The 19,297-nt window shown below is 37.3% G+C and overlaps 1 protein-coding gene across 2 annotated transcripts in view; it reads left to right on the top strand.

Moving 5' to 3' along the window:
• Nucleotides 1–5,291, top strand: part of LNPK (lunapark, ER junction formation factor) — a 38,944-nt gene extending 33,653 nt beyond the window's left edge. For both annotated transcript variants that reach the window (XM_009947436.2, XM_086465365.1), the window contains exon 12: nt 4,503–5,291. In XM_009947436.2, the coding sequence (XP_009945738.1) occupies nt 4,503–4,690 (188 nt within the window). In that variant the 3' untranslated portion in view covers nt 4,691–5,291. The remainder of the gene's footprint in view (nt 1–4,502) is intronic.
• Nucleotides 5,292–19,297: the final 14,006 nt, after the last annotated feature.

Below are 19,297 nucleotides of genomic sequence, written 5' to 3'. Positions count from 1 at the left end.
CAAGAATAGAGAATATCTTTCACTTACAGATGTAAACGGACATTAACATCAGGAAACCAACTTCACCGCAATGTTGACAACACAGGGAGATCCAACTCTTTATCTGTAACTCATTTAAACCATAGCTGTATAGCTCAAAGAAACTGCAAGCTAATGTGATACAGAAGTGCTAGAAATATTTTTTCACCGATCAGCTACTTTTACTAATGAGTAGAGTGTGAAGCTGAATCTCTTTTCAGTTGTGTGCTCGTGCAGTGATGAGCATGTTACATGCAACTCCTGTGGATAAGAGATCTGAAGAATAGTTATGAGGAGTGCTGTTGGCAGTGAACGTTGGATTTTTTAATCCTGTGGAAATATGGAGACATCAGCTGTCAGTCTGATGCAGATTACTGGCATAAACATCATGCTTTCCTGTTCAGCAGAGGAACTTGGATAACTTTAGTACCAGAATAAAGCAATATACTTCAGTTCTAACTATTTTTTAAATGGCTTGATCTTGAATTCTTTTCATCAAAGGCTAATCTGTTGTCTTATGTACTTCTCTTAGGAGATTAATGTTTGGATCATATTGAAAAATCCAGCAGGAACCACTTTTATCCTCTTGATTAATTTTGCCTTGCCTATATTTGGTACTGTTACTCTGCATTCTTGCTTCAGGTTTACCATTTAGCAATGTTTTGAAAGTTGAAACAAAATTTGACTGCTTCAGTGTTTTCTGATTGAATATCTGGTGTTTAGGGGGTCTTCATAAGATGCCTTTGAACTTCAGATTTCACCATGTTGGTCAGCGCTTTATGGAGACAGCTTCCTGTGTTGTCTTCAGATTTTTATGGAATTCCTTGACTATCTTGACAAAATATTGACTTACTGCTCTGTCACTTTTAAGGATTCTTAGAATACAGCAGCTGCTAGTATGTTTGAAAGGACTTCCATTTAAAAGGTGGACGCAGAAACTTGGTTGTTCAACAGAAGGGTTCACAGTAATGCTGTCATCCAGAAATAATGCTGCTTCAAGTGCATGCTTATTTATGAGTTCTGTCAAAAGTAGAGCTTGGCTTCAGGCAAGTGTTATAGATGGAACAGAAACTTTATCTAGGAATAAAACTGGTTGAGGACAAAGGACTAAGAAATAAACTTGAGTATTTGTTCTGGTCAGAATGCTTTGAATTTACTGGTTTTCGGTTTTTGCTTTTTGCCTTTTTACCAAATACGCTCTACTTTCACAGGACAGCATAGGCCTGCTACATTTTTTGTAAGCCGTTGTTTCTCTTCAGACATGCAAGTGTCTGCTTGCTGTGCTCTTTCCTTAGTTCAGCTAATATGGCTAGAATTCAATGATTTCTCAAGCAGATATGGGTCAGCTAACCTTGAGTTTAATGACTTGTAAACAAGTTCTTTTGGTTTAAAAATGTATTATGTTTCCAGTCTAGCACAGTTCAATTTTGCTGAACAACATAGCTTGCCTTTTTGATAGGATGTAAAGGGTCCAGGGAATCGAATGCTATGCTATTATCAGTCTTCTTTTTCAAAGGCTTCAAGATAGCTTTCTGTGCTTTCAAGGCCATGAACACAGACTAGTGTGGAGCACGTGTTCCTTAAAGATATTTTGGACACATGACACCGTGAAAGTCTGTCCTAATGAGGAGCTGCAGTAGTGAAGAAAACTTGTCCCAGAGATCTTGAAAATAGTCTTGAAAGTCTGTTGGTTGGACATAGTGGTGCTAAGGTTGTGTTTTTTGTACACTAAGTATAAGTAAAGTAGCTGTATTTTAGTGTAACTATTTTATACAATTTTTCTGAATTCCTGCATAACAGACATATGTCTTCTACTTAACTTAGTAGTGACGCAGTATTGTGATTTCAGTGGTTGCATAGTGAAATATTTTCTGCAGCAAGAGGGGTAGCTGACTGCTTACAGCGCGCAGTACATATGCTTTCTAAGTCCTAAGTATTAAGCAGGAGTGTTGAGGGGGGAAAAAAGGAACTGCTGTAGCCAGGAGCAGGTTTTTTGAAGTTGCATTGGTACAGCTCTCAAATTTGCATCGGGCCAGCATAGGGCTGTTTGCTATTGAGATCATATGTGTAGCTATATTCTTCAGTTAAATCATGGATTAAGTGTTAATCATCAAGGACAGTGATCTTCTTTTGTCATCTTTAAGTTTACCAACAGCTTTCTCTTCTTAGTTGCTGCTCTTACAATAACTTAAATCATGCAATATTGAGATCAAATTGTCTTTAGGCAAGCTTTCCATTAATCCATGTATTTAAAATGGAGTATTTAATGAAGATTGGTCATGTTTATAGTTGGAGTTAGTAGCACCACTTACTATGATTGCCCTGACTTCTCATTGAAAGGACATAGTCTTTTGTTCCTTATAACTTTGTCAGACTTAATTATTAGAACAAAATTTTCCATGTAAGCTGGTTTGTTTTAACTGTATATTCTGGAGTTTGAAGAGTTTCATGAAGTTTGATCAAGAACAAGGTGAAGGGAGAAGTCATATAATACTTGATGATTTTTTCTTAGCAAAGCAGTGTCTCCATACTTCTCAGCAGAATATAAATTAAAAAGCAGCATCCTTTTCCTTTGAGTATAGATAGTTAGAACATGCACTTGGTCAGGTGGTGGTCTTGTCATTAGAAGCTTCTACTTGCTTCTACTGGTGGCTGATGGTCTCTGGGGCTGCCCTCAAACACATTGTAAGTGCTCAGCATCCTCCTGATCAGACTGAATGAATAGTCTCTTTACCTTGATCAGACTGAGAACGAGTTGCTCCTGCAGAGTGCTAAGCATCGTTCAGTTGAGGACTGCAGAACTGAAACTCTGTAAACGAGTAATGGTTAGGCTATGGTACAAATGAGTTGGGAAGGCATGGAGTTGTTTCTTACTCATGTCCTATACTTTGACTCGAGCCTGAACAGCAGCAATAAAAAAGGAATGTCACTCAAGTGTGGAGGGATTGTAGCAGGAAAAGGCACAAACTTATTCATAGAATTTGAGGCTGAAGAAAAATGCAGAGATGAGACAGAAAGAAAACTGACAGTTGGGAGATAAAGATTGAGCACAGACAGGGGTGGGATCAAGAAAGAAATTGAAGAGCAGGAAGAGTGGGATAGTCTGAAAGAAACTAGGAAGGTTAATTTGCCTGGACAGAAACAGGAGGATAGACCATCTGATGGATGGCTCCAGAGAAATTTTGGAACAAGAAGCCAGGGCAGCTGTTGAGCAGCCTGTGACTGAGAAAGCAGGGAAGGAAGCTGAATCAGGAGCTAAGTTGGTTGCAAACTTGTTAAGATGGAAGATCAAGTCAGAGGAAGAAATGGAGAAGCTGGGCTGCGCTGAGCAGTCTGAAGTAGAACCTGGAACTAGCTAGATGAAAGGTATTGAACATGGAGCTGTGTGTGGGAAGAGGGATCTCAAATTCTTGGTGATGTATGGCAGTTGTACCAGGTCAGCTGGACCAGAGTGTGCAGCAGCTACTATTGTCAGTTGTGACCCAGGAAGCCAAAGCAGTGCTTACAAAACTTGCAGCCCTGCTTGAATTCTGTGAATATCAGTCTGAAGCATTCTGATTTCCTTTCAGACACCCAACATGTTTTGATAAATAAGGAATTGCAAATGTTTCGTAAGATTAACACTTTTGAACTTAACTTTTCATCAGTTTTGCAAACTGTTTGTCTTCACAGTATGCATTAATGCTGTATAGTATTGACTAATACTAGTCAATAAACTGCCATTAGTAGTATCATTCTACAGTACCTTTTTGTCATTTAGTGTAACAGCGTACAGTTTTTCAGTGGCTATGATTACTTCAAAATGTGACTGTCTCTTATTTCTCATATGCTCCCGAAATCATATTGTGAAGCTAGAATTTACTACTTCAGAGGTAGTACTTATGATAAATATTTTTGACTGATCTTCGAAATACGGCTGTTATCAAAGGAACTCCCATCCCAGATTGAGAGTAAAGGTATTCCTTTGTATCCTTCCTATACTTCCTGTTGGAAGACTGAGAATATGCAATAATTTTCATTGGTGATTTTGAGAACTAGAGTATTGCATTTTTTCTGGTTATCTGACTTATGTTTATAGTAGTTTCCACCAAATAGAATGTTTTGGTTCTGTGTACAGATTGAACTCTCAGAAAAGCTATACAGCTGGTAAAGCTTCCATTACCAAGTACAAAGAAGCTGAATTACCATCATGACTTATTTCTGACACTGCCTTATTAATGAACAAGCTTAGAAAGATTATTGAGGGTGAATGTATACAAATAATATAATGTTTTCATAATGGGGATCTGAACTCTTTTCCACAGTATTTTTTTCTTAAATTTTATAGGTTTTATCTGTGACCCACTTGTTAGAAAAAGAGTATTTTTTAGCAGTTGAGAACTTCATGCAGTGGCTAGTCAAAATACAGTTTCATTTGCTTTTTAAGAATATTAGCTGTGTCTTCATTTCTGGAAATGGTTATTTAATCTTTTTTCTTTTCACAGAATCTGAAAAGGACGTGGCCCAGATTGTTGAGACAAATGAGACTGATGAGAAAGCACCAAGTCCTGAGCAGCTAGATAAGCTAGATGAAGAAGCTGAAAAAGAAGAAAATGTTTCAACAACTGAAGACTCTATTTCAGAGTCTATTTCAGCTGAACAAAGTGAAGGATCTTTAATGAAGGCAGAATAAAGTACTTCCAAGTGCCTTCTGTAGCTAGTTTTTAGCTTTGTTCATGCCTGTTGTTACTATTCAGGTGAGCTTTTTTTAATGGTACAACTTAAAAACTTGCTTGAGCTTAAACTGCCTCAACTGCCGCAGTATGTCAAAGCTATGTGTAAAAGTGGGTATTGTAAATTAAGCACGTGTCTTTGAGTTAACATACAGAATGTATAGTTGGTTGAAGTTTAACAGTTGTAGCCATCGTTCAGTTTGCATATTAAAAAAATAGAAGCTTTGCTAAGGGTGACCTATAATTTGACATCTCTTTAGCTGTCATACATAAAGAGCAATTATTGGCAGCAGCTGACCTAGTGAGTTTGGTCTGGTGAACTTAAGATACTTTTTAATGGTTCCCTGTTAAAATAAATTGAGTACATTTTAAATACACAGATGTTTACAAGCTAAAGTGTCATCCGACATTTGACTTAAGCATATGGAAGTGTCATTACAGTGGTGTTAATGTTATTCATTGTCTAAATTTTTGACAGAATTCAGTTAAATGGCACTCAGATAAATGGCATCTCCTTTGGTATTTGCATTGCGGATGAACCAGAGGCACGTACATGCAAAACTGTTTTGTGTTTACATAAAATATAGAAAGTCTCTGCACTTGATTGTACTTGAATACAGAGCACTATTTATACCTGTAAAATAATGACAAGATATAAGTGAATTTTGTGCCTTTGTGTATTTTATTAAAGGAAAATAAAGACATCTAGCAGCAATACTTGCTTTGTGATTCCTAAAACTGGAGAGGATTTCTGTTCTGCTGTATGCAGCTGTTCTATGGTTACTTTGTGGAAGTTCAGAAGAAATATGACACCTTAAAAGGAGCATGTCTGTATGTAGCTAAGGCGGCTTTCATAGGATAGAAATAGATCCCTGATCAGTAGGGGAAGTGCATGTGCATTTGTCAAAAGGCCTTCCTAACTGTGCCTAAAGTACTAGTAATTGTTAAAATTACAATGAATATTTGTTGCTGGATTACTGAAACCATACTTTTTTTTATTGTATAGCTTTTCAAGCTAAGGACACTTGTTATACATTTCCTGTTAGGACTAGAATTTTTCTGGTGCCTGGAAGTGAGGTACCTAAATCAGATTTTTTTTTTTAGAAGTAAATGCTGACCATGTGTAACTTGGTTGATTTAGTTCTGATTAAAAATTTTATTGTGTTATGTTCTCTGTGAACCTCACTATGTGGAGGGAAGGAGAAGCTTCAAAACAATCAACTTTGTCCCAAAGTGAACTGGTTTTACACTGTAAAGGGAGAAAACCCCCTAAATCTTAGTAGCTCCAAAGCCCTCTACAAGAAAAACACATTTCTAAATGTGAACTTAGTATCCATGTCTCTATATGAGACATAATTATTATGTGAACAGCAATGATTAATTTTCTTTTCCAAATATATGCTTTATTTCTGATTCTTTGGGGTTAGTTTAGAAGCTCAACCCTTACATCAGTCAGAATCAAGTTTGTAGTTAGATAAATGAGGAAGTTTTTTTTTTTCTGGTTCACTAACTAAATTGCAATTCATGTTTTAATTAGTCTTAATAGAATGAATGTAGGCATGTGATTAAAAGGGTGCTTGTAGGTGTTTGGCTATATTTATATAAACAATTAGTAAAACCATCTTGTGTGTGACTGTCTTAAGTTAGGAATACAAATAAAACAGTCCCTTTTCTAAACATGTCTTATAGTATGAGAAAAGTACAGGGAACAAAGTGATGGGGGAATGCATTTTTTTTAGTATTTTAAGAGAACATATTTTATATTCCGGAACTTCTTTAGAACAGAAATAATTTTGTGTGAAAGGTGACAAAGCTTACTCATTATTTTGTAAGACTTTTAGGTGTTAATCTCTACATTGCATTTCATACCTCACTAATTTATCTGTTTAAAGGCTGATTTCTTTAGAGAAAAAAAAAATCACAGAATACTTCAATAATTTAGCACAGTAAGTTGTTGGATATACTTGTATCATAAGCACTAAAACCAAGTAAAATTTGATGTTATGATCCCTCGTAGGATATGAATGCATGAATTACTGTCACTTCAGAAGTTACTGGGCCTACAGTAACCTTATTTCCTTTTAAAAATTTGTATCTTAAGTGCCAGGCTTTTTGTAGAATAATTTTAGGTCCTTCTCATGATAAGCAACCACTGAGCTGTAATGCCTATAGTACGAATGTCAGTGAATTGACTGAGAAAATAATCTGTTGCTATTGGAGCTATATATTAATTTTTTTTCATTAGCTGGGAAGATGTCTATGTTCAGATGTCCTGCTTTTGTCAAGGAAACTGATGCTTCTTAGGTTGTTTGGAATCTGAATTTTTTTTGAAAAAGGAGACTCAGTATCTGGTATGGGGTGGGGTGTTATTTCTCCCAGCATTTTTAAATGTGACATTAGCAGCTTGCTACAGGGATGATTAATATTTTGTTTAATACGTCACTGAAGTATCAAGGAGACGGGCAACCTGATGTGAAAACAAATACTTGTTAAAGTGTGAAAACCTAGCTTTATGAGACCTAAGACTACCTATAATTTTTGAAGGGAAGAATAAGTGAGTTTTAAGCACGTGATAGTGTTCCTGAAAGACTTTAATACTAAGAAAAGCGTCCAAGCAGTCGTTCCCATTAATTGCTTCAGAAGGCTTGAAAAAAACATTAAGGATGTCCTGGTATTTTGGTAGAGAAAGTTCTGTTTTTACCTTTCTAATTTTTCAGGCTTTTAAAGCAGCTATAGTAAATGAGGGTAGAGGGTTAATTAATCTGCAAGTGAATTCAGGCTCAGGGAGATAGACATGACAGTAGTAGACTCTGGGCTTTCCTCAATTTACAGTAAGTATTTGCATGCAACTCCTGCCAAGTATGTTTGCCCCAGTCCTGATATGAATATGAGGATTCTGTTTCTGCAGCAGTTGCTGCTTGGCTTCTGTCTACTGCAAGTGTGGCAATAGTAAAAGATGCCTGTCCAACAGGAATTAGGTTGAAATCCAAAAATACCTGTCAGTGAACAGCAGTAGCCACACTTAGTCACATCTTTGTAACCCCCAAAAACTTGGAGTATGTAGAGCAAAAAAGGTACAGCAATCGTTGCTGATATTTAATCCAGTTGCAGACTGCCTCTCAAAAGATGAGGAGATGGAAGAAAGTAGGGGGAAAAATACAACAAATTCTGTGGTTCCATGGTTTGTTGTCTTCTTTCTAGTATGTACTGGAGTCTTAATTTTATCCAAAAGTACTTAAAAGCCTGGTCCTGTGAAAATCTCACTTCTGAGAAATGTTATACAAGTCCCCTTTCTTCCTGTGGCCTGGATGAAAAGCAAAATTCAGTGGGGTAGTAATGTAATACTTGGCAAGATTGTTGATGCCGTGTTTTTATTGATTCTAAAATATTGTGAGTAATTGCAGAGGCCTCTTTTTAGCCAAACATAGTTTATATATTAGGGAGGAATTATCTAGGCTATGTAAAATCTGCCACGAAAGACAAATGAGTGTTCTGGTTCAAAATAAATTGAAATGAGTCAGTTGGTCAAATTGTAAGTTTTACTAAGAAGCCTACAGAGCAGGGAAATGAGGGAATGCTACTTCAAATTCTAATGCTTATTCTAAAGGAGAACACAATTGATTACCTTTGGACCTTTTGACAGAAGTGGATAATTTAGTGGAATCTTGGTATGAAGACAGTTTGTCTCAAGAAAGCTGTTCAGCATACGTGTAGGAAAAGCAGAAGCTCACAAGGAAAGGCAAATAAAGATGATGTGGAAGCTGACTTCATTTATGGATGGGTCTAGAGGTTATAAAGAGCATATAAATAGGGACACGTATGCTTGCCTTGAAATCAAGAACAAGAAGGTTGAACCCCATGTGGTACACAAGTAGAAGCCAATGGAAGGATTTAAAGAAAAGAATGACAAAGTGGAACAGATTGGGGAGGGGACAAGGGAGAGTGGTTTTGTCTGTCAGAACAAGGTCTTAATCAAGAGAAAAAGAAAAGTGTTTGAAAAGATTTTTTTTTCCAGTAAATGTAGCAGAGCGTGGCTATTACTACATGTCAGTACATACCCCAGGTTAATATCATGTTCTTATATCAGAAATAATGACACAACTGACAACAAATCATATTGGAGAAACTTGTTTGCTTTTTAGAATTGATTCCAGAATCAGCAGATGACAGTGATAAGTTGGTAGAATAAGACTGTGTAGCTGCTTGTAGAGACAACAGTAGCAAGTTGCTTTTATCGTTCTTATTTAAACGCTATGTTTTCCAAGTTTTTTAACTTTTAGAAATTCTTTTCTACTACAGGGTTAGTGAAACTGTAACAGTAATTATTAACCTTCAAAGGCTAGGAGAAACACTTCTCCCTCTCTTCTGTAGTTTCTTAGCAGTATTTGTGCACTTGTGAATCGGGTGATGGATGAGTGAGTAGAACAGAGTGACCTTTTCATTGTTCAATAGTCTGCTACTAAAAACTCAAAAGTCTTAATCTCCTTAGAGTCTGAATATACTCTGTTCAAGAGTACTGGATGTAAAGAAAGTTCTTAAAAATAAGCTGTTTCTGGAGTGAGGTTTGCTAGATCTTCCACATGGTGTATGGAATGGCCTATCTGTGAATGTTTCACTAGAACAATAACCTTGAAGATTAATTTTGCATCTTTGTTGTCAAATCATTGTTCGACGAGTTCATTGAGTGTTCTTAAGCAAAATCTTTAGGCCCTTGTTTCCTTCTGTCTTGTGGATTGGGGTTTTTTTGCATGTTATGTCTAACATGCTCTTTCATTTCCAGTCACGTGGTTAAATGTTAGTGCCTCAGATCTCAGCATCTCGTGTTTTGATTACTTTCTTGACTTAATAAATGCAACCTGTCAAGATTTGTCAAGATTTCTGGCATAGTGAGCCTCTGAAGTTTCACAGGTATATTTGTAGTGTATAGGAGACTGTATAGAAGACACATCACTAATGAAAATTAAAGACAAGTCTACAAATACATCAAGTGCATAAACATTAGGAAGAACCTAAGTTTTTAATGAAAAAACTCAGACTGGAAGTTCTTAATGATTTGGACAAATAGCCTTGCAGGAGGCATTAGGGTTAAAAGGAAGTTTGAGAATGAGAGGGCAATAGGAGATGGCTTGGTGAACAGTGGCTTCTTTCTAATGGTGTGTGCCTTTCCTGTTTGTTTAAGAATGTTATTAAATGACAGGATCTGTGTGATAGTTTGTGGAAGAGATTTTTGGCTGTTATCCAAATATTTTGATTCACTGAAAGGAAAGTGTTTGTGAAACTGTTAATTACTGATCCGCGGCAGTGCTTCTCTCTTCCAATGTGTGGTCTTTAGGTGGAGTTCACGGGTCTCAAGTTTGTGAAGGGTGATGAGGGTGAGGAATTACAACCAACTCTTCTAATGCTAATGTTCGTAGGGGGCTGAGGGGCAGAGGGCTGTTGGTTTCCAGGTCTTGGTGCATAGTAATGCATCACAGCTGCTGTCAGGGGACAAACTGTAAACTTCCATCAGAAGTGTTCAATACTTGAGATTGTGTCTGCTAGTCTGAAATTAAGTGATTCATGCTCTGAATTCTGCCTCTTTGGCATCCTGAGTAGATGGGAATTTCTCATCACTTGGTCTTTACCTGGAGGTTTGCTTACACAACAAATAGAATAAGTTATAATAGCTTTTAACTATAGGAACCGCTCCCCTCCAGCATTTGAAATATAAATAGTTGTCCCTTAAGATTGTGAGTCTCAAGGAATTTGACTTACCTTCACTATTGCTTTTGATTTGTGAACTTCTCTGGGGTCCTGTCAGGTCACATTCAATCTTTTCTCAGCAAGAATAAGACCTAGAGAGGTGTATGATGGGCAGGATAGAGAGAAGGGTTTTGAAATGAAACTTATTGATTATACAATAATTTGCTCTCAGACCATGGTGTTTTGAGATTAACACAAACGCTTCCAAGATTCTTGATAGATTATCTAACTTGGCATCAGTGTGAAATCTAAAGCATTGAATCATAATACAACCCTTTTAAGGTTGCATAAAATCAATTTGAAAATTACTTAATTTTTGCATAGAAGGGAGGGTCCTGACTGATTATTGTAATACTAGTTGTTATTGTAGTCACTGTGGGAGCAAACCTACTTTGGGACTGCTTCTGTATGTGCCCAGCATTGCACTGCTAGAACTCTGAATAAACAATTATTGTTTTTCAGGAAGGCTTCATAAGCCCTTGCCACTGTGAAATCACGTATTCTCCTTTTATTGTGTGACAAGAATAATTTGCAAAAGGGAGATTGCAACTGCTGGAGAGAAATACATGTAGCAAAATCCTGAAATAATCAGATATAGGAGAAAACAAGGGGTGCAAATGCTTGAGGTCTGGCAATTTTGGGTGTTCAGTTTGTAAATTCAAATTCAACTCTAAATTTGTAACTTACATTGAAATAATGATTCTTTCTCTCTTTCTCTCTCCTTTTTGCTGCCTAAATGAAAATAGAGATGCTGGATTTGTAGAAAACTCGAGCAACAAAGACCTTCCAGCTCTCCTGAAATGGTCTGTCCTCTAATTCCTTGCATCGCTTCAAGGAGTTCTACTCAGTTGATGAAACTTAATTTTGCCTTGTTCAGCACACAAAGGAAAACATTTTACAAAAACACTAAGAAAATTCATTTTAAGAAAACTGTTTTAAATGATGTTTTAGAAGAAATGTGGAAGTTGGTATTTCTCACGTAATGTTTGTATATGTATCTTGTATTTTTTGTTTATCAAACTTTTATTTAAACAGGAGATCTGTATATTTATATTTATATTTTAAGTTCTTATTGTTTTAATAGCCTTGTTGCTGCATTAGTAAAGGGTATGTGTGTTTATGTACTATAAATAGTATCTATGTACTATATATAGTATCTTTAATAAGAAGTATAATTTTAATCCTAGCTATGACTTGACCAGTAATTACATCACCTGCAGTTGAAACTTAACATCTTTGCCATTGATTTTAATTAATTAGTGTGAATTCTTAGGGACTAATAGACTCCATGGTATGTCTAGCTTAGCTTTTCTGATTGTAATTGAGGTGATAGTTAAACTTGTGCTCCCCTTTTGAAATCTGGTATTTTACCAAATCAAGCAAATTTTAAAGAGTATGAAATTAAATTATGTAGGTTGTTGGAATATACACTGCCTTTGCTGTGTTTGTAATTTCTTGAGGAAGAACATGGTTCTGAAAAAGCTATTGAATATTCACCTGATCCCACATTATGATGATCGCTGGCATAAGAGCCAGGTTGCTCTTTGCGTAGGAGTGATTTACAGTTTTAAGGTGATGATTCTTTTTAGTAGTTAGTTCTGTGCTGACTGTACTAGATCAACTTGGGTGCCCCAGCTTCTTCAGTGCAGCCCCTGCCCCCAGCTGGACTGGCATAAGTAGAAAAAGGAAGTTGTTCAAGGTTGAGTAGGTTCTGATAAGACACATATATCTGTGCTACAACCAATTGCGAGAACTCCTGGCTCATGGCGTGAACAGCCAGCTAGCCACCCTCAAAGGTCAGGCTGGCATACGACTGCAAAATTTTGTGTGCACCGAAGTAGAGGCATCGGAGGCTTCTGCCTTGACTCAGTATAAAAAAACATTGTATGGCAGCTTCAGAGGGGACTGTGGAGTTGAGAAGATGCTGAATTTGGCCTGTGATTTCATAGACATTTGAGGGTGGGTTTTATTGTATCTAAACGGTGATTTATGTCCTTATTCCTACATTATTGTCCGCAATGTACTGCCCTGTGTCACAGGCCTATATTGCCTAACTTTTTCGGACTGTTTCATTTTCATTAGTACAGCTGTGTTAGCTTGTGATCAGTGTACTGCACCTCACTGATAATCTTAGGGAGTATTAGATGCACAGAAGTGACACCTAACCCTGTCAGTCTGGCTTGATTGACCCCTCAGCTTCCGAAACATGGGTTCATTTTTTTAAAACCCAAGTTAGCCTGACATCCATTTTCACACACATTCTGGGCAGTTTAAAGGTTGGTCGGAATCGAATATTGCTCTTTCAGATTTGATAATGTATGAGTACAGAACTGTGACCTTTGATACGTAGTAATACATCAACATGACATGAGCAGTAAGTGCAGCAATTACCTTTACTACATGTGAGATTGTGTTTTAGTTCTCATCTTGTAAACAATTATTTCAGGAAAAAAAGGATACCTCTAAGTTAAATATATTTTGTAAATAGCCTAAATGCAAAAATTAATCTTTGAGGACTTTTTGATTTACAGGTGAAAGTTTTCCAATGAATCTTGGCTTTTAAATTAACATCGGTTCAGTGGTAGAAAGGAGTCTTGTGCCATTGGCTTTCTGGGAGAGTTTCTTTAACTCTTTTTGTTGTGTTCTAATGTTATAAGTTTCATATTCTGATTTATGGCTAAAGCCTGATCCTGCAAGCAGTTGATGTATCACTGTGTTCGTGTTGCTCTTGTGATAATACTTGTAAGAGTTGGTTATGTGTGTGATAATAATGCAAGTTTACGTGCTTTTAAGTGCCTTTCAGAACATACTGAGAGTATCTCAGACCTGCAGCATGCATTGATTTAAAAGGCTATTTTAGCTGCTCCAGCAATGTTTTTTCTTTTTCCTGAGCAGATCAAGATACATTTGGTTTAGTTTCCAAGACTTCTTCCTCACCTGTTGTTATAAATTATTGGGTAATGATAGTACACCACCAGTACCTGGTAGGTGCTATAGGAATACAAATCAATACTCCTCGCCGAAGAGCATAAAGCCTCAAGAGGACTGATAGCAGTTGCGGCTTCTGTTCTGTGGACTAAAAATCAGAATAAAATTAGTTGCTTGCTCAGAATAACAGAGTGAGTAACCATTGAATGGTGATGTCTGTCATGACCAAAACTCGAAGGAATAACTTGAAGTAGAACTACTTGTTCTTCTAAAATATCTGCTTCCTCAGCAGACGGCCACTGAGCAGTGTCAGCGTGCTGGAGTTAGGCACTGAACTTTAATTCAGGAGCTGAGAAAATGCTTATTTGTTTTATGTTGAGGTGAAATCAACACCTTTTGGATTTGTTTTCTTTAAGCTGTCAAAAATCCAAACCCCTAGTCCCCAGTTTGGCTGTACTGAGGCCATGGTGCAGGAGGCAGATGACCCAAGTTGCTGATGTGGGATGGGGACTGAATGGAGCCTGCCTCTCCCAGATCTGCTGTGAGCAGAAGGGTGAGTGCTTTCTCTAGAGTAGCTTTCTCTTTCAGACTCTTGGCTGTGGAGACTGCTCGTTTGCTGAACATACACACTAGTTGTAGATTGATAATATATCTAAAAGCTTTTGTAATGAAAGTTTCATCAAAATGGAAGGGTGTCTCAACAGATTTTCTCACTACTTTTCTAGCAAGTTAGAAAATTCTTGACTATCTGTGATGTCACTTGTTCTCTGTGAGGAAAAGCAAAACAAATACATTAGATATCACATAAATTACTCCTAATCAAGCAAAGCCACAAGAAAGGCGCTGCCGGGGGAAATTGTGCAAACATGATTGTGTTGTTCATTTCTGCTTCCAACCTGTACCACGTAAGGGCAGTTGGACCCTTAAGTCCTTTAAAATAAAAAAACCCCTCAAGCTTTTTTGCATACTTTGATTAAATTTTATGTGTTAATAGTACTAATTTATTTTTGAAAAAATGCCCAACCAGTGCAGTGTTTTCCATGAAAAAATGTAAATAGCGTGTATATGGAAATCTTGAGTCTATGCTGCTGACTTAGATGAAGGTGGTTACAACAGCTCAGTGTGGAAGTTTATTTTTCAACTGGGGCTCTGTGTTTGTAGGAAGTTCCTTATGGTGAAAGGATGCCCATGTGCAGGTACGTGACTCCATGGGTGGAGAAGTGCATTTGTTACTTGGCCACAAGTAACGACAGCAAAACAACGGCAACTGCTGTGTCATTGCCTGTCAGTATCTGTTGGTTGTTGTTTGCTCATGCTGAATTTATTACTTCTAGTAACAACTTAGACATCTTTAGTTCTCTGTATCGTATATCATTAACCATTTTTTTAAAGAACTGACAACACTGGTATTCCCCAACAGTAGAATCCCTTTTATAATATCTGGAAAATATTTCCTTTCTTTCATATTTTAGAGAAGGGAGTGAAAGTAATATTTTTTCCACCATTCCTACTACAGCAGCATGACTAGAGGTATTTACTTTTAAAAAATGTTAGGATTTTTGTTTGTTTCAGCTATTTGGTTACTGACATCTATGTGTTGCTGGGCTTTTTTAAAGAGATGGTGAGTGTCAACCTGGTTGCAAAATGTATTTTCTTTTCAAGTCTTGTCTTAAAATTTACCAGTTTGCAATGGTGAAATCCTTCTGGAAGGAGTTTGTTGGATTATTGAACAAATGGTGAGCAGCTGAAATTTAGGGACGCATAATGGAAAGTACTTGACTGAGGCTATGTGCAGCTTATTGTGAATACTCCTGATATATTATAATAAGGCATTATGTTCCTGTAGTCATGGAGTCTGATCTGTTTGATTTTAAAATCTCAGATTGTGTTGTGAATAAATGTAATGATTCTGAGAGCTGGGGTATTGTTAACCATTGTGAACAGTACTGAAGGAGTCTCAGGATGTATAATGTGATAAATGCAATTTTGTTTGAACTTTTTTTTCCAAGGCCAATTTAATTTTGATTTATTTGCTTCATTAACCCAAGGATTCAGAAAATTGAGTGCCACCTGAGTGAGGTATTATTAACACTAGTGAAATATCTTCAAAATTGCTCTGTGCTTATAAATTGGTCTTTTGAAAGCATTTTAAAGGCATAATGATACTGTAGTGAAAATATACAGCATCATTTAAAAATTGCAAAATGCTTATTTGATTTCTGAAATAAGACTTGGTCACCTGATTTAAATATATACTGATCTATTATTTATGCTTTGAAAATAGAGCTGATAAAAAGCATAAGTGTTCTTGATATTATATTTTGTCATATCTAGCTAACAAGATTGAAATCCAGAGAAACAATTTTCTGAAGAAATGAAATAGTATGCCCTTCTGAACCCCTGGGGAAAATAGCCTCTCTGTTTGCTCAGAATATGAAGCAGTAAAGCAGTATAAGTAAAACAGACAGCCCATGTCACATTCCTATTTGTACAGTCTGGAATGATGTTTTAAAAACATTTTCTAGTTATTTTTGATAAATAAATGGTGCAAATAACATCTGCAAACCAACCCTGCTGATGTAAGATTTTTCAGATCAGATTTGTTTGTCAGTGAAAGTTCAGAAAACTGCTTTGCAAAACTAAAGTTATATAACTCCTAAAAATATGCATGACAAATGTACAAGAACATATCTTGCTCTTCTTTTGCCTTCCCTCAAAGAAACTAATGCTGATTCTCCATTATCTTTGCTTCTGAGCTCAGAAGATAGCTTGATAAACTTAGCAACTGAGCTTTTTGATATTTGATAAACACAGATGTGTTTAAGGTGTTAAACAGATGAACACTCACGCTGGTAGGGCGGCATTCGGCTACCCTTTTGGAAGGAACAGTGTCTCCTGGTTAAAGCCTTGAGATTTTTCCCTGAGCCATTAGTGCCCCAGTGAAAACTAAGCTTAAGGGTTATAAGAGCCTTCCACAGGTAATGCACCTACAGTCAGGGGATATAAAGACAGAAGTGTGTTACCTGGCTGTTGCTTTCTCCAGGTTCTGCCAAAGGCCAGCACACGGGGGATGAAGGGAAGTTCCTCAAGGTCTTGTGGCTTCCAGAAGCACGCCCTTCAGTGTAAGGATGCTGACGCCACTCATTTCCTTCACCAACATAAAAGCTGAGGTGAAAAAAATTCCCTAGGCAGCAGGGGTGAGAAATGTGATGTCACAGCTCTACAAATGCCCTGTTGCCCAAGACTGGTCAAGGAAGTGTGTGTCTGTACATGTCCCAAAACATTTCTTCTTGAAGGAGTGGGCTTTTAGCTGCATTTGAGGAATGTATGTCTTCAAGACTCTCTTGTGCTTCGGACTTCTGTTCTCTGCGGAGTTGGTTAAAACCAACTTTAATGATATTTTTATAAGGATTTTCAGTCAATGGACTCCATCTGGGGCTAAATTCTGTGATACATCCACAGAGTACGAGATGCATGTATTTTGTAAATATGTGTGTGTTTAATAGCGACTAGAAAAAAAGCATTTTTAAAAATATTTCAGCCTTTACAAAAATAGTGATTTAATAAACTCTTCCCTCTGAGCTTATACAACACTGAAATACTACCTGGTATTTTATTTTAATACCTGAACAAAAGATGGGGTTTACTAGACTAATAGCATTTGATTGAGTGGATCTCCCTTTGCTGAATGAAAGAAAGTATTGGGTAGGGAGCTTTTGTCAGGATCAGGGCTAGAATTCTAGAAAAGTTAATTTTTGTTTTATGTTTGTATCTGTTTTCTGTCATATATAATGATAGTGGTGACAACTGAGAATATGACACTCTTTGAATAATCAGAATGCATACTTCTGTACAGCAAATATAAGAAGGGATGAACATGGTAATATTAAGTCCTAAAAATTCAAGCGTTACTAATCCGCCCAAGATTCAATTCAGGTTTCTCTTTGGCAAAAGGCTCAAATGCTTCAATACAGCATGATGTGTCTACCAGTAATTTTTCATTTCTTAAGGACATTATGTATAGCCATGAAGGGATATCACCATGATTTTATTGAACCTGACTTTATTGCATCATTTATTTCCTCAAAAATCCTGTTCTAATGTGGTATTTGACCAAGTAATTATGAATTGAATTACTACTTTAGCATTTTAGCATTTTTTGATAAAACAGTTAATGGTTTCTGTAATGCTTAGTTGAAAGTTCCTTGGTCATGGATAACGGGTGTAATTTTCCATGCTAGGAGGCCAGGAGATCTTAGAGAGAAAAGGTGCTTTTCAGCTTACTGTCTTTTATGCTGAAAGTATGCTAGGACACTAAGTAAATTATTTTTAAATTATTAGTCACTGGAGTTCTAAGGAGTGCCTCTAGTGAACTTAATTGAATGAATCTGTTTTCTCTGAATGAAAAAATATTGGGGAGCAGGGACACACCAGGAAAAAACAAGGCACCAACCGGTCTTCGGGCTACTGCCCTCCTGGTAAAAAGAACATGGCAAATAGAGGTCTGTGGTTCTTCTCCTAGAAGCACTTCGTGCTGGGGTAGGCTGTCTTCTGGGATTTGAACTGACCATTGCAGAACATGTCACACTTCTGTCACAGGCAGGAGCTTGGCCATACTTGATAGTCAGGTTCCAGTTATGATTAATAGAGAGTTAAGATATCTGTGAGATAAATTATGCTAGAAAGGTGATATGCACTCTTAGAAGCAATAGAAGTATCAACTCTGTAGCCAAAACCACTACTGTCTAAGACCTGAATAACTTGTTAAAGTGTCTATCAATAATATTTATAAACTTTTATGTACAGTCTGACCTATACTTAATCCCAGATCTCCTTGGTGGCTCAAGTAACTGACAGAGGAGCTAGAAATGGTCAGAGAGCTGAGTGGCAGTGGAGAATCTGCAAAGGGTTTTGGTGGGTCCCATTTGCTAGTAATCTGTCAAAAGTAATTAAATCTTCCAGAAGATTGATTCTTGCCCACCCTTAGCCTGCTTGCTGGGGAGCACAGTGGGAAAGAGAAAGCCTTGAGACTGGGCAAGCACTGTTCAGCAACAGCCAAAACATTGCTGTGTTATCAGTACTGTTGTAGCCACAAATCCAGAACACAGCACCAGAGGGGCTGCTATGAAAAAAGTTAACCCCATCCCTGCCAGACCCTATATGGGTAGTTTTGAATTGATTTGTATACTCTCAAGAGGTCAAATATGGAGACAGCATCTGACTGGAGAAGGTTCGTTGCTGCCCATAGTTTCAAGTCAGCCGGCAAACTTCTATTAGGAGAAAAAATATAATCTGTGTGAAAGTTAGTGCAGAGAATATTTTAGCCAAGAATTCACAGGAGGCTCTGGGAAACGCAGTTACTGGAGGAAGAAGCTCTCATATGTCAACAATTACATGGTATTTGTGGTGGCTATTCTGGTATGAGAAAGTGTTTGCACTGGACAAAGATAACGTTTCTTGCATATCTTGCAGTGAGAAAATGCAGGGCTTGGCTCTTGTTTTGTGCTTCTCATAACTACTGCTTTTTGTTGGAACATTTAAACAAAAACAAATGAGCAAGAAAATGTCTGAAGACTGTTAACAGCAAAATTGATGCTGGGCCAGACTCGGGCTTCTCTGCACCATGAAGACTTCCAGTGCCTGTCTGTGCAAGGTGAAGCATGTTGGAGGAAGCTGTGGGCTACCCACTGCAGCTACTGCTGGCAGTGTTGCCTCACTAGCATTAAATGAAAAACCCCCAAGAAAAGATGTACCAGTTTGGACTCCTGATGTTTGGCCAGTGCTCCATTCAGGCTATCACGCATCTGCTCTTTGCAGTGGTATTTATAAATAGTGCCTTGAAATGGCAGGAGCTGTCTTTAGCTCTTAAGAGCGGACAGCTGGGAGCTGTAAGGACA

Source organism: Leptosomus discolor, chromosome 5 (assembly GCF_034619465.1).
Source record: "Leptosomus discolor isolate bLepDis1 chromosome 5, bLepDis1.hap2, whole genome shotgun sequence".
Classification (NCBI taxonomy): Eukaryota; Metazoa; Chordata; class Aves; order Leptosomiformes; family Leptosomidae; genus Leptosomus; species Leptosomus discolor.
The sequence above is the reverse complement of the archived record's forward strand: the minus strand, read 5'-3'. Positions and strand labels throughout refer to the sequence as shown.